The 13,683-nt window shown below is 46.1% G+C and overlaps 1 protein-coding gene across 6 annotated transcripts in view; it reads right to left on the bottom strand.

Annotated features, from left to right (window-relative positions):
• Positions 1–13,683, bottom strand: part of HDAC5 (histone deacetylase 5) — a 205,341-nt gene that overhangs the window by 64,352 nt on the left and 127,306 nt on the right. For 4 of the 6 annotated variants that reach the window (XM_033917883.1, XM_033917884.1, XM_033917880.1 and 1 more), the window contains 6 exons: positions 9,788–10,038; positions 9,284–9,431; positions 8,233–8,347; positions 7,365–7,495; positions 6,958–7,089; positions 6,600–6,712 (listed from right to left, as the gene is read on the bottom strand). In XM_033917883.1, coding sequence (XP_033773774.1) covers positions 6,600–6,712; positions 6,958–7,089; positions 7,365–7,495; positions 8,233–8,347; positions 9,284–9,431; positions 9,788–10,038 — 890 coding nt within the window. The remainder of the gene's footprint in view (positions 1–6,599; positions 6,713–6,957; positions 7,090–7,364; positions 7,496–8,232; positions 8,348–9,283; positions 9,432–9,787; positions 10,039–13,683) is intronic. The other 2 variants (XM_033917881.1, XM_033917879.1) reach the window with 1 other exon arrangement.

The following is a 13,683-nucleotide window of genomic DNA, read 5'->3' as shown; positions in this document are numbered from 1 at the left end:
ATTTTTAAGTTTTTTTTAAAATTGATTTTCTGTACTTTTTACTGCTAATTCCCTGAAGCAGCCCTGTATGGGCGAAAAGAGGTGATATGGCAGTTTATATGGCAAATGTTGGGTTTGAGCTCCTGTCCTTATCAGCCTTGACCTAAGAGCAGTGCTGGATTTCTACCAAGTCTGCGTACTACTAATCATAAGTGCCATTTGTTATTTTGTTAACTGAATTAGCTTAAAAGTTTGAAAATAAAAATTTTAAAGAGAGACTTTATAAAGATAAAAAAGAAGAAGAAAAAAAATACATTTTTGAATTATTATGACACTTATGGTAAACCAGAGACATTCCTATGTATTTTAAATTGGGATGCTTGTTCATTGCTGAGGTCCCTTTTCTCCTTACCTTTGGATGTGTGGAAACTCAGAGAGTTCAGTATGTCAAACAGCCAAGCAGAGGTGCTCGACTGAACCATATGTTCATATTACATAGCTAAAGGTAACCTGCATGAGCAATAACTACTCAATTGACATGACATGACATCTTGCTGAGTCAGAAGCCTTACGAGAGACTTGGGAGTTCTGATCGACAAGTCCATGAAGCCATCTGCACAATGTGCTACGGCAGCGAAAAGGGCAAACAGAATGCTAGGAATGATCAAGAAGGGGATCACGAACAGATTCGAGGAGGTTATCGTGCCGCTGTGCACCCTCACCTAGAGTACTGCGTCCAGCACTGGTCGCCGTACATGAAGAAGGACACGGTACTACTCGAAAGGGTCCAGAGAAGAGTGACTAAAATGGTAAAGGGGCTGGAGGAGTTGCCATACAGTGAGAGATTAGAGAAACTGGGCTTCTTCTTCCTTGAAAAGAGGAGACTGGGAGGGGACATGATCGAAACATTCAAAATACAGAAAGGAATAGACTTAGTAGAGAAAGACAGACTGTTCACCCTCTCCAAGGTAGGGAGATCGAGAGGGCACTCTCTAAAGTTGAAAGGGGACAGATTCCGTACAAACATAAGGAAGTTCTTCTTCACCCAGAGAGTGGTGGAGAGCTGGAACGCTCTTCCGCAGTCTGTCATAGGGGAAAACACCCTCCAGGATTTCAAGACAAAGTTGGACAAGTTCATGCTAAACTGGTGAGACTGGACTCATTTGGAGCACTGGTCTTGACCTTGGGGCCGTCGCGTGAGCGGGCTGCTGGGCAGGATGGACCACTAGTCTGACCCAGCAGTGGCAATTCTTATGTTCTTACCTGTTTGTCCAGTGGTGTGTATTGTTTTTTGTTCGTTTCTATTAATTAGGTTTCTGCTAATTTTTATTGTATAACCACCTTGAAATAAATGATAAGTTGGTATATCAAATCAATAATAAACTTGGAAACTTCAGAAGGCCCAGAAAATAAGAGCAGTGAAGCTTAGAAGAAAGTGACTAAAAAAATTACATGTCACCTAAAGATATAAATGAATTGAGGGAGGGTTTCTGGACTGGTCTGGTAGACTAAAGGAAAGAAGATTATCAAGTAAGACATAATTTTTTTTCCTTCCTGGTAGTCATACTAGACCAGTCCAGACAAATGGGATATAGCAAAGCAGTACCCATATAGGGGTGGGATTAGAGAATAAAACCTAAAAAGAGAAGAAACAGAAGCCTTGAATGAATTCCAAGAATACCAGAATAATATTGAGAACATTCGGAAGATCATTTCCAGCTCAAGCTAAAGAGAAGCTCCAATGAAATTAGAAAATACAGTGGAACCTTGGTGTACGAGCATAATTCGTTCCAGAAGCATGCTCTTCCCTTCTCTACCCTTAAACTGAGGACCCGAAGTGGTTGACAGAATATGAAGCAGACTTACAAAAATTAAACAAATTGAGATAAATTTTAGCTCACATGTTTGCTAAAATAAAGAAACTATGTCGAAACAGATAGTAGGAGTTTAGACATTGAGTCTCAGCCAAAATAGCATTCCATATTGAGGCCGCCTTCAAAGAAAACGATTGCTCAAGACTCTTTTGTAGATGAATAGCTTTACATAAAGGAAACGTCAAAGCAAGACAATGATATTGTCTCCTGTGAGAAATACTAAGAAAGAAATTAAGCCATAGAATGAGCAACACTGGTATGGCCCCATGGAAAGCCTTGGAGACTAAGAAAGAGATCTTCAAATGTATTCTCTCATGTACTGGGAACCAATGGAGCTCTTTAAAGAAAGGAGATGCATGTTCAAATGTAGTCTTACCAAATATAAGTCAGACAGCCATATTTTATCTAATCTAATCTAATCTAATCTAAACCTTAAATTTATATACCGCATCATCTCCATGAGTATGGAGCTCGACACAGTTTACAAGAACTTAAATAGTAGGTAGAGAAGAAGAAAAAGGTTTACATGAACTTATGTGTAGAAGGGAGAAGAAAAAGGGGGGGAGGACAGAGTTACAATTTGATGAAAAGCCAGGTTTTCAGTTGTTTGCAGAATAATTGAAGGGAGCCCAGGTTCCGCAACGGGATGGTGAGGTCGTTCCAAAGACCTGTGATTTTGAAGAGAAGGGATTTTCCCAGTTTGCCTGCTTAGTGGATGCCATGTAGAGAGGGGAAGGCTAGTTTATACCTTTGGGCAGTTCTGGAGGAGTCGGGACTGGAGGAGTTGAAAGATAGTGGGATAAGAGGAGGGAGGATGCCGTGAATGATCTTAAAAGCCAGGCAGGAACATTTATATAAACTGAAGTCAAGGCAAGATGAGAGAGTATGATGTATTGAGTCAAAACTGCAAAATGAGAACAATCAAACAGTGACCAAACAGATCTCAGTTGACTAAGCTTAAAAAAAGCTTTTCGCCATCAAGCCATTAATTTGGATTTGATAAGTTAGCATTGAATCCAACATTATCCCCAATATCTCAGACGTTCATTCCAGAGCTTAAACAAGGTCCTAAGATTACTGCGCTCAGACCCGATTAAGTTTTTCTAGTCTTAGAGAGTTCTTTTTTTATATAATGTGCACCATGTTCTTCCATTTAACTTTGTCAGTTGTAACTCTACTCTTTCTCCAGGCATGCTCAAGTCATCTACAATCCTGCTTGGGAGCGTGGAGTTCTTTCTGGAGACGTACCAGCTCTAGCTGCACGTCTAGAGCTGTCAGTGCTTGTTTGCTCTAGCAGTCGAGTTGTTTCATGATTCCAGGACTCCAATAACTCTGGAGCTCTAAACTCAGCCAAGTTGACCAGCTCTGAATCCAAGGTCAATTTTCAAGTGTAAGTCAAGAGCTCAGAGCCTTGACACCACAAGTTCTCTAACCCCGCAGCGCAGGCAAGTTGTGTAGCCGTGAGGCTCAAGTGAAATGATCCAACCAGAGGCACCAGTGAAATGTCCTTTCCAACAGCATATACCCGATGTTCATCCCAGAAACACAGTCAAAATGGTCAGCCCTGAATCATGGAAAGAAAAGCTCTCAAGAATCCAGTTGTCTAGCCCTGAAGCACAGCCAGTTTCCACAGGTCCTACAACTAATGCAGACCACTTAACTCTGAACTATGTGGCTCTGAGTGAAGCTAAGCTAAAACAGCAGGTAACCTAGTAATTAAGTAGCAGTGTGGACGATTCGAACAGAGAGAATTGTCCAGTGTCACAGGATGAAAGAGATAGGATAGCGACTGATCTGACTACATCTACATTATTAACTGTTACATGGAGAAATGAGGTTAATAGCAATTCGGGAATTTGGAGTACATTATGCGTCAACAAAAACAAAAATGCTCTCAATTGCCGAGGTTAAGCTGTGGAATGCCCTGTCAGGGCACCTACGATTAGGCCAGGACCATGGAACTTTAAGAAACTATTAAAAACCCATTTATTTGTCGACTCCTTTCTGTAACTAATAGCTGGCAGATAATTAGATGCTGGATTGGAGGTTTTATGAATTGGGCAGGCAAGCAGGAGAGGAGGAGAGAAAAGCAGAAGCAGAGAAGAGAACAGGAGAGGGGAAGAAGGAGCAAAAGAAGGCAGGAGAGAGCAAGGGGCAGCGGCAAGAGGTAGCTCTGCCCACCCCCGGGGCATCCACCGGAGTGCCCCCTTAAAAGGGGAGGGGCCAACGGTGCTCAGCCATTCGGCGCGCGTCGAAGATAAGTGTTAAAGGCGCTCACCTTAGCGAGAGCGCCTTTGTGAAGGGCCTTAAGAAGGGACGAGCACTGCAAAGAAGGAACACTAAGGAAGGACACCTGCACAGGCAAGTACCACAAGGGCAACAGGACAGACAAGCAGTACATAAACAAACACAGTAGTAGCAGAAGGCAATCACAGCAGACACAGAGGACACACACAAGCAACAGGGGCAGCAGGTTTAAAATCAAGAAAAGGAATTCACAGTAACATCAAGGACTCTACACAGAGTCTGTTATAGGGGAAAACACCCTCCAGGGATTCAAAACAAAGTTAGACAAGTTCCTGCTGAACCAGAACGTACGCAGGTAAGGTTAGGGCACTGCTCTTTGACCTAAGGGCCGCCGCGTGAGCGAACTCCTGGGCATGATAGACCACTGGTCCAGCAGCAGCAATTCTTATGTTCTTATGCCATTTATGTAACATGTAGGCAAATCATGTGGTGTGTAGTATACAGCATGCTGAGGGGACTAGAAGAATATGTTTAGGTGTTTTATGTCGGTTTGTTTTATATTATATATGTTGCCTTGTGAACCACTTAGATTTAGGTATTATATAAATATTTTAATAAATAAAGAGCCAACAACCTAGTAAAATGGTAGAAATGACCTGGGCATGCCAAAAATGAAACAGGATAGCTCTGAAAATTTTTTTATTTTTTTTTTAAAGAAGTTTTGCATCAGCCAAAATGAACATGACTGGATGAAGGAAAACATATATCCAGCAAGGTTAAGAGAAGAGGTGCTTCATACAGGTGCCACATAAGAATGCTAATGAACTAGGGCCAATTAACGAAGAACAGCAAAAAGGGCAGTATGGTCAGAATTCCATATAGTGATTTCCCATATCCACAAAAATAGAAGTCCCGTACAGGCTTATTCATCTTTTCTTTCTTTAAGGATAAAATTATGAGGGAAACTACAAAATAGGTGCTATTACAAACAAAAGTATTGTCTTAAAAAATAGATTAGTGATTAGTGCAAAGACCGTTTTTTTTCCCTCCTACGACAACTGGAGTTGTTAGCAATAACAAGCTCCACCCAGGAAAATTCCTCACATAATGGTCGGCGCCGCTCACTCTCCCAGCATCACAACATGCTTCAGCAAAAGGGCAACATAAATGAAAACCACAAGAAAGAGGGGGAAACATCTCCCCACCCCCCAAAATAACTGCACTAGTAACACAATCTTTCGACAAAAGTTTCTCAGAGACAATAGGTACCATACATTGGTGTCAATCAAATTAAGGCCCCTGACGAAGGCTGACTTCTTGCCGAAACACAGACCATGTAGGGTCCGAATCTCACTCTTGTGAGACTGTACCATCAGTGACATAATTTGTACCTAATTCATCTAGAAGTTGCTTTCATCTTGATTTTAAACTGATTGCTTTGAATAAATCATTCCTCCTGAACATCTAAAAACTTGTGTTCATCTTTAAGTAAATTAAGACTCCTGCCATGCATTCTATCACTGGAGCTGACAAGGCATGCTGACTTGAGTCTTGCAGAAATATCACAAAATAAACATAACTTACCTCCAGTATTAAACATCAGTGAATGCAGAGCAATATACCCAAAAGAAGTAAACTGTCCATGAAGAGTCTGTCTCACAAGTAATGTTAATTAAAAGCCTCTTAAACCCCTCAGTACATTGCAAAGCAGAAAGGAGATGGCCACCCCAGCTGGGGGTTGAGGAACCGAATCTCATCCTTGCTCAGAAAAAGTCTCTGGAAACAAATGAGCATAAATAAACCAGCATTAACCCCCCTGCTCAACACACACCTGGAACGAGCCAGATCAGGAGCCGATAGCTAAGCACCAAGAGAGGGCTGCACTGACCATCCACGAGATAGAACATGCAGAACTTTTTATGGCTGCATGGGTCCCTTAGGGGGAGCGATTCATTTGGAACTACGTATTTTGTTCTCCCTCTCCTTCTGCTGGTGGATAGACATAACCCATTTGTTCTAGACTAGAGAAAGACACGGGGACAAATTTGTTTCCGACCCCATAGGAACTCCATCTCCCCGTTCTGTTCCCGCACGTTTTGTCATTGTCCCATTCCTGTAAGCTCTGCTTTAACCGCACAAGCCTTGAACACTTATGATTTTAAAGTGTCTGAGGCTTGTGCAGACGAGGACAGAGCTTGCAGGAACGGGGCAGGGACAGAGCTCACCAGGATGGGACAGGCAAATGAGTTCCCATGGGGACAGGGAAAAATACGTCCCCGTGTCATTCTCTATTCTGGACTAGTCTGGTAAGACGACAAAAAAAATAGCCAGCTACTTATCCCAGACATGCAGCTGATCACTAAAAATCAAAAGCTATAAAAAGACCCATTTGTCTGGATTGAGAAAGGAGAATTTCTTGACTTAGGGGGAAAGATCACTAGTGTACAGGAAGATTTGTACAAAGCAGAGAGCATGGGGCCGCCATGGTGTTCTCTGTACCTCACTGTGGATATTAGGTGCTGAACCCGTGAAGCCATTCTCCGCGATCATGCTGTTGGAGCTGTTTGGGGAGCTGGGACCGGATCCCGGGGCACTGTTGCACACAGAGGATACTGGGAAGGGAAAAAAAGATAAATTTAACAAACGGTATAACTGCTCCTGCTCTATGTCACCGCTGCCTTCCCTCCCATTCATCTAAAGGAGAGAGATAGGATAAATAACTCCTCCTCCTCCTCCCAGTCATCTCAGCCACTATGTTCAGGGCACTTTGAGCCCCACCCTAAATAGGGTAGTGGAGCCCTAGGATTTCAACTGCCATTACAGGCCTTCCTGCCAGTTTTTTCCAGCGCTCGTTCACCTGAGATTTCAATAGCTCTCTTTTTGAATGTACTGATGACTGTGCCGTCCTTCCTTCGCAGGAGAGGGCTACTCCTCCGCTCTGCCACTTTCTGTTTTAATCGTGAACGGACTTTTAAGTTGGGTTCAGAAGCTGCAAGAAGGAAAAACAAAAAGCTAGAAATTAGCGATCCAGGGTATTGCTCTGTTTAATGCCCAAGTCTCTTTCCTTCCTCACAGTCTTTTGGTCAACAGGTGAGAAGTCATGACTCTTATTCTCCAAGAAATGATGGAGAATGAGGTGTTATACACAAGTGGACGGACAGGTCCAGTCTGGAGGGGGAGGCTCTCTTCACATACAGTGCTAAAAGGATGAAACCGGCTCCCATCAGCATAGGGTTTTCCTTTCTTGCCTCTTCTTCCTCTAACCTGTTTTCCGTAGTGGGAAGTCGTCTCTAGTATCGTAGGTGCCAAGCATAGGCAGTTTGTAGGATGGCGGCGTCCCTGGGGACCCTGTCTGGGGAGGAGAACTCTGGTCCAATGAGGTATGATGGGCTCCCCTGGAGAGAGGAAAGAAGAATACAGTTAGCTCTATTCAAGCCTGGAAAAGACCTGAACATTTTGGAATTCCAAATAGTAAATGATATTTGCACCGAGGTGCAGGCAGGACAAAAACAGACCATTCCGCAACTAGGAACAGTGTTTTTTCTAACCACTTTCCTGCAGGTCAAGAGATAAAGGGCTGGATAGGTGATAAACTGAAATAAATGAGGAAGGAGAAAGTAGGTGTGATATTGAGGGATCATTTCGCCAAGCATTTGTCAGTTAAGCTGATTTCTTCAATATATCACTGGTGTGTGCTGTTGAGGGGAGGGGGAGTGTTTATTGTCTATAAGCAAAGAAGCAGATATCCTGAGGGCAAGAGTCATGAGTGCCAAGGGCCTGTTTAACAGAGAAACTGGAAAGGGAATCAGAAAGTGTGCTGCTCCATATGTATGTGCAAGGAGGAAACTGGATGCCACTAAATTTGGGGTTGCAGAAGGAGGGAGAAATGAGAGCAATCAGATGTACCAGTAGTGATAGGAGTACAGGAAAGAAGTGGAATCGAACACACCAGCAGCTGATGTGCTGTGCACACGATGGGGGGGGGAAGAGAATCACATGTAAGAGAATTTGGGAGCGTTTGCAATGCTATTTGTGGGGATGGTAAGGGTAGAAATACCGGGTTGTGGGCTGGGCGAAGGCACCGCGACTACAGATTCTGGAGTTATTGTGTTCTGGGGTGGATCAGACATACCAGCATTTGGGGTGCTGTGGAAGGGAATGGTTTAGGCTGCTCCCCGCTGGCTCCTTGGACTTACTCAGCAGGAACTCCTGGAGCTTTAATTTCACCTCGGTACTGGCAATTGCACCTGTGGACATTACAGAAACAGAAAAAAAACCACACATGTACCAGAGAAATTTCAAACTCAGGAAGGACACAGCAGATGAGACATCAAAAAACGGGTGCTCTCCTGACTTGTAATCTGACAGCTTCCTCCTTCTCCTCTGGTCTGCCAGCTCACTTACAGCTGGTCCCTACTTACAGTATATTATGGGGCTATGGAGGGAGGCTTTATTTTTAACTAGCTCTCTCCCCTTTCTATCCCTCTGAAATCTAGCATGCACCCCTAGTCTGGCCATCACATGTCACAACTGAGGCTAAAATATCTCACCCGGCCCCTCCCAAAACTCCAGAGGCTGCGAAGGTCACTTTTGCAGTTATCGCAGCCCAGGAGCAGAAGATAGCTTCTGAAAACTAAATCTGGAGATCACCAATGCGACACTGGTGTAGAACCACTGGGCCAGTCCAGAAAGGACCAGCTTGTGCTACAGTGTTCTAAGAGCCATCAATACACAATCCACGTATGCCACTTCCAATGACTCTCTTTTCAGTGTATCGCAAACTGTGTGCCGCGAGATGCCGGCGAGGAGGAGAGGCGCCGGCAGACTGCTCACAGGATGTGCCGCTCGCCGCGAGAGGCACGTCCTGTAGGCAGTTAGCCGGCATCTCCTTCGCCAGCACCCCCCCCCTCCCCACCTCCCTCCGGCTTAGTAACAGCAGGCCCGGGGCCCCATCTGGAGGGCCTCCCGCGCATGTCGACGCAATGATGTCACCCACGCCCGTGACATTATTGCGTCGCATCTGCGCATTTCCAGACGCTCTCCAGCCGCGGCCCCGAGTTTAGTTTGCGGGACACTTTTCATTGCCTGGAACTATAGTGACTGAGAGGTATGAAGAACAGAGAAGGCCGGGCGCTGCTCTCCTCTCAATCTTCTTTTGTCTGCTCCGTTCCTTTAAGACTCACTCTCTTTGCTCTTCTCCTTGTTGCGTAAGATAAGGAGCTGCTGTTCCAGCCGCTGCTTCTCCAGCTCCTCTTGGTGCTGCTGTTCCCGTTTGCGTTGCTGCTCCAGCTCTTGCTGGCGCTTGGCTGCCAGGATCTCTTGCTGCTGCTGCTGCCACAGAGAGAGTCGCTTCAGTCAGGGCTGGGTCAGGTACATGACAGATGGGGAAGGGAGAACCTCAGATGCAGTGAGATTACACTTAAGAGGCAGAGAAAACAAGCTGCAAAGATGGGGAAGTGGGGGATCCTGGAACAGATCAGCACTGCATCTTCACAGAAAGCGGAGGACTACAGAGAAAGGAGGGAATCAGAAATAGCAATGCTAAGACAGTCCCAGTTGGCGCTAAGGTGGCAACACAAGTAGGCATAGGAGAAGGGCAATGAAGGGACGTGAAGAGACTGGAAACAGGCAGGAGGAAGGCGGACGGAGAAGATGGGAAGCGGAAGGGCATGAGGCAGGAGGGTCACCTTGAGGTGTTTCTGAAGTTGCACCTCATGCTGGCGGGTCAGGTGCTCGTGCTGCTTCTGGAATTCGGCAAAGAGGAGCTGCTTTTGGAGCTGCTGCTGTTGCTTCAGGAGGAGGAGCTCGTGCTGGAGCTGCTGCTCCCGCACGACTGGGTCCACGCTCGGCAAAGCTAACCGGGGCTCTGGCCGTAGGTCGACAGGGCTGCTGCTGTTGCTTGAATTTGGCATGGCCAGCACAGGTTTAACATCAATTCCTGAAATAGAAAGAAAGAGACACAGATGCTTAACATTAAAAAGAAATCCAGCATCAACTGTTAACAGTAGACAGCTGCTTGTAGGGAACATAGTTCTGGCTAAGCAATGAATGGACAACGATCAATGTATTCCTCGCACCACGTGGGTAGCACTTACTTTAAGCTGGCATGTATTTTACCCCTTGTTCTGTGTCAGCAAAAACAGGGAGGATCTGTTTCTACCTGACTGGCATCGCAGCAAGAGCCAACTTCTCAGACTTTAACCTAAGAACACACACCTCACGCTAGTAACCGCCCTCGGGAGCTATTCTCATAGCATCAAAAGACACCAGAAACGGAATGTGCCCCCCCAAATTAACAATGCCAGCTCCCAATCAGACAAGCTCGACGACTGTCCTTCTGCCCTTTCTTCTGAGGTGAAGTTACCACAGGCCGCAATTTGGCCACCACTGACCCTGCAAGTGTGAAGTGTTCTGTCACTTTGCCATGCGCTCTATCCACGGAGGGTCTACCCAGAAACCATAGGTTCACCCTCTGTGGAGAAAAAAAAGGAGGAGAAAGAGAGTTTGCTAAGCAAACAAGACAAGTGTTACGAGCGGGGCGGGGAGAAGAGAGCCAGCATCAGATAATCTGCTTTTCAACACTTTTATTGTAATTACTTTGAAAAACGGTGCTATATATAGACTAAATCAAGCAGCAGCTGCTTCTAGAGCGTAAAGGGGAAGAGAAAACAAACAAAGACAGGCAGTTGAGAGGATAAAACGAAAAGAAAAAAAAAAAAAATAGAAGCTGATTGAGGAAAGCCAGGGAAGAGGTACAGATGTACAACAACCAGGGCGGAAAGCAAAAACAGAGCGCTAGGAAGAACGAATGAGAATGGAGGTGGAGACTAAGAGAACAAACCTAGAAGCAAAAGAAATGCTGTACACTTCTCCCTCCCTATTCACGGGTTTAGGACTCGCGACTTTGGTTATTTGCGGGTTTATAAATCCAGAACTACCCCCGACTCCCTCCTGCCTCCCGGACCTCTCCACACCTTACCTGGTGGTCTAGCGGTGAAGCGATCATCCTACGCTCCTGCCCCGTGCAGAGCCGTCCACAAAAATGACTGCTGTGAGTTCCTGTGGTCTCGCGAGACTACAGCAGGAACTCACAGCAGCCATTTTTGTGGACGGCTCTGCACGGGGCAAGAGCGTAGGGCTCCTGCCCCGCTTCACCGCTAGATCACCAGGTAAGGTGTGGAGAGGTCCGGGAGGCGCGGGTGGGTCAGAGTCGGTCCTAAAAGTTATTTGCATTTTTTCAATATTCGCGGGCTAACTCTGCCCCTAACCTCCGCAAATATTGAGGGGGAAGTGTAGACTGATAAGAAGCGGCAGACAACAAAAAGGATGGGGAAGAGAGGCAAGGCACACATTAAGTAATCAAGTGAATTGGGAAACCAGCTATTAAAAATGGGCATTATTAAATATATTCTATCAAAGGAACAGAGACCTGTCTGGGTGACTGCTCCAAATGAAAATCTGAATCTGCAATATTCTTAAACAAGACACAAAAAAATGGTTTGGTTATGGCATCATGGGGCTCAAATGTTTTTGTTGCATCCTGAGGAAGGCTGGCATTTCTTCTTGCCTATCCCTAAGATAGCACCTCACCATCCCACTTTACATAGTTTGAGACCTCTGGAATGTACAGCCCGCATTTCATGATTGTATGGGAACATATGTACTTTTCGCACAATTTCATCAGTGTTCCTACAAAAAAAATTGGATCCAATTATCTAAAATAAGCCAAGAAGGGCCAAGGTTGTGGGTGGGGGGGTGTAATCTCTTGAGCACTGGAATCAGAAAACGTAAAAGCTGTACCACTCAACAAAAAGACCGCTCTCTTACAAGATTCAACTCCATCATGGGCCAAAAACACCCTGGAAGCTTGGAACATCCAAAGCAAAACCCATAATTGCTGTCTCCACTTTTCAGTCATGTTAGAGATGGCTTGTTTTATTGCCCTCCAGAGTTCAAGTAGATGCAACCCCTGATATCGCTCTGGCTCCTTCTATCATGCACTATTCTGCTCCCTCTCCCCCCACCTCATCCCAGTGTGGAGGCAGCTGCTTCAAACAGAAGCTGCCAGGTTCCCTGAAAAATACAGCTGGTTTCCAAAGGGAATCCCAAGGCTGAATTTAGGCCTTTGCACAGAACGCCAAATTGTTCAAAGCAACAACCTCGCCACTGACTATCCATCTCTGACATGTGGCTTTTGTGAGAGCACTCATCCGATAGGCTACAGGAGGTGCAGAGACAAATGCAGTGTCAGTTTATTATGTAACGCTACCACAAAGGGAAACTACCGTATTTTCACTCATATACCGCGCACCCGTGTAAAACGCGCACACGGGTATAGCGCGCGGGAAACTATAATTTATGTAAATAAATTTGTATATACCGCGCGCACCCGTATACCGCGCATGCCGCCCCGACTCTCCCGTCGCCGCCCGACTCTCCTCTGGCCACCCCGACTCTCCTTTTGCCCGCCCCGACTCTCCTTTCGCCCGCCCCGACTCTCCTCTCCCCTTGAAGTCCTGTCCCCACCCTGAAAGCCTGATGCCCCCCCCCGACGTCCAATTCACCCCCACCCCGAAGGACCGCTCGCACGTACTCGCACCCCCACAGCCTCCCGACCCCCCCCCCCCCATCATGGAGAAGCTCGTACCGTTGTCCTGCTGCTTCCTCTGCCGGCGGTCCCGGCCCTTCTGTGAGCCCTGTGTCTGCGCTGCTTCCTCTTCCGGCGGTCCCGCCCTTTCTCTGACGTCAGAGAAAGGGCGGGACCGCCGGAAGAGGAAGCAGCGCAGACGCAGGGCTCTCAGAAGGGCCGGGATCGCCGGCAGAGGAAGCAGCAGGACAACGGTAGGAGCTTCTCCATGATGGGGGGGGTCGGGAGGCTGTGGGGATGCGAGCGGTCCTTCGGGGTGGGGGTGCGGGTGCAAGTGCGTGCGAGCAGTCCTTTGGGGTGGGGGTGCGAGCGGTCCTGCGGGGTGAATCTGACGCGTATAACGCGCATGGTTATGCACGGTTTGTAAAATCGTGTATAACGCGCGCGTTATATGCGTGAAAATACGGTACTTCCTGCCTCCAGGTTTGAAAGGATGCTCTCTTACACAATTCTTTATTTCACATTTGCGATACCGCAATTACTGTACCAGACCAATCTAAGTGGTTTACATCATGTGCTTTCCTATCCCAGTTACCAACCAGGGCAGATATGCTGACCCCCCAAAATCCCTCCCAACACAGCCCCCACAACCAGAGAGGAGTCTCCTTTTCCTCATACACTCCCACAACAAAAAAACATATCTATCAACCTCATACATGCCAGACTAGTAAATAACAAAGACGTCATACTATAAAACCACAAAGACAATGATAGTTACACCAGGTATATGTCCCTTACACTATCACATTTTAGCATGTTCCTGTACACACAAAGGAGAAACAGCCATTACCTGCCCATGACAAATGAATGGCAGAGAAATGTATATTGGTACTAGATATCAATATGTGTCACATTAGATTGTATTGAAAAAAACAGGCACTGCCATGGATAACTATGCAAATTGTAACCTGGAAACTCTATTTGTACTAGATCCCT

The sequence above is a fragment of the Geotrypetes seraphini genome, chromosome 13 (genome assembly GCF_902459505.1).
Source record: "Geotrypetes seraphini chromosome 13, aGeoSer1.1, whole genome shotgun sequence".
NCBI lineage: Eukaryota > Metazoa > Chordata > Amphibia > Gymnophiona > Dermophiidae > Geotrypetes > Geotrypetes seraphini.
Note: the sequence above shows the minus strand (reverse complement) of the source record. Positions and strands in the feature narration are given on the sequence as shown.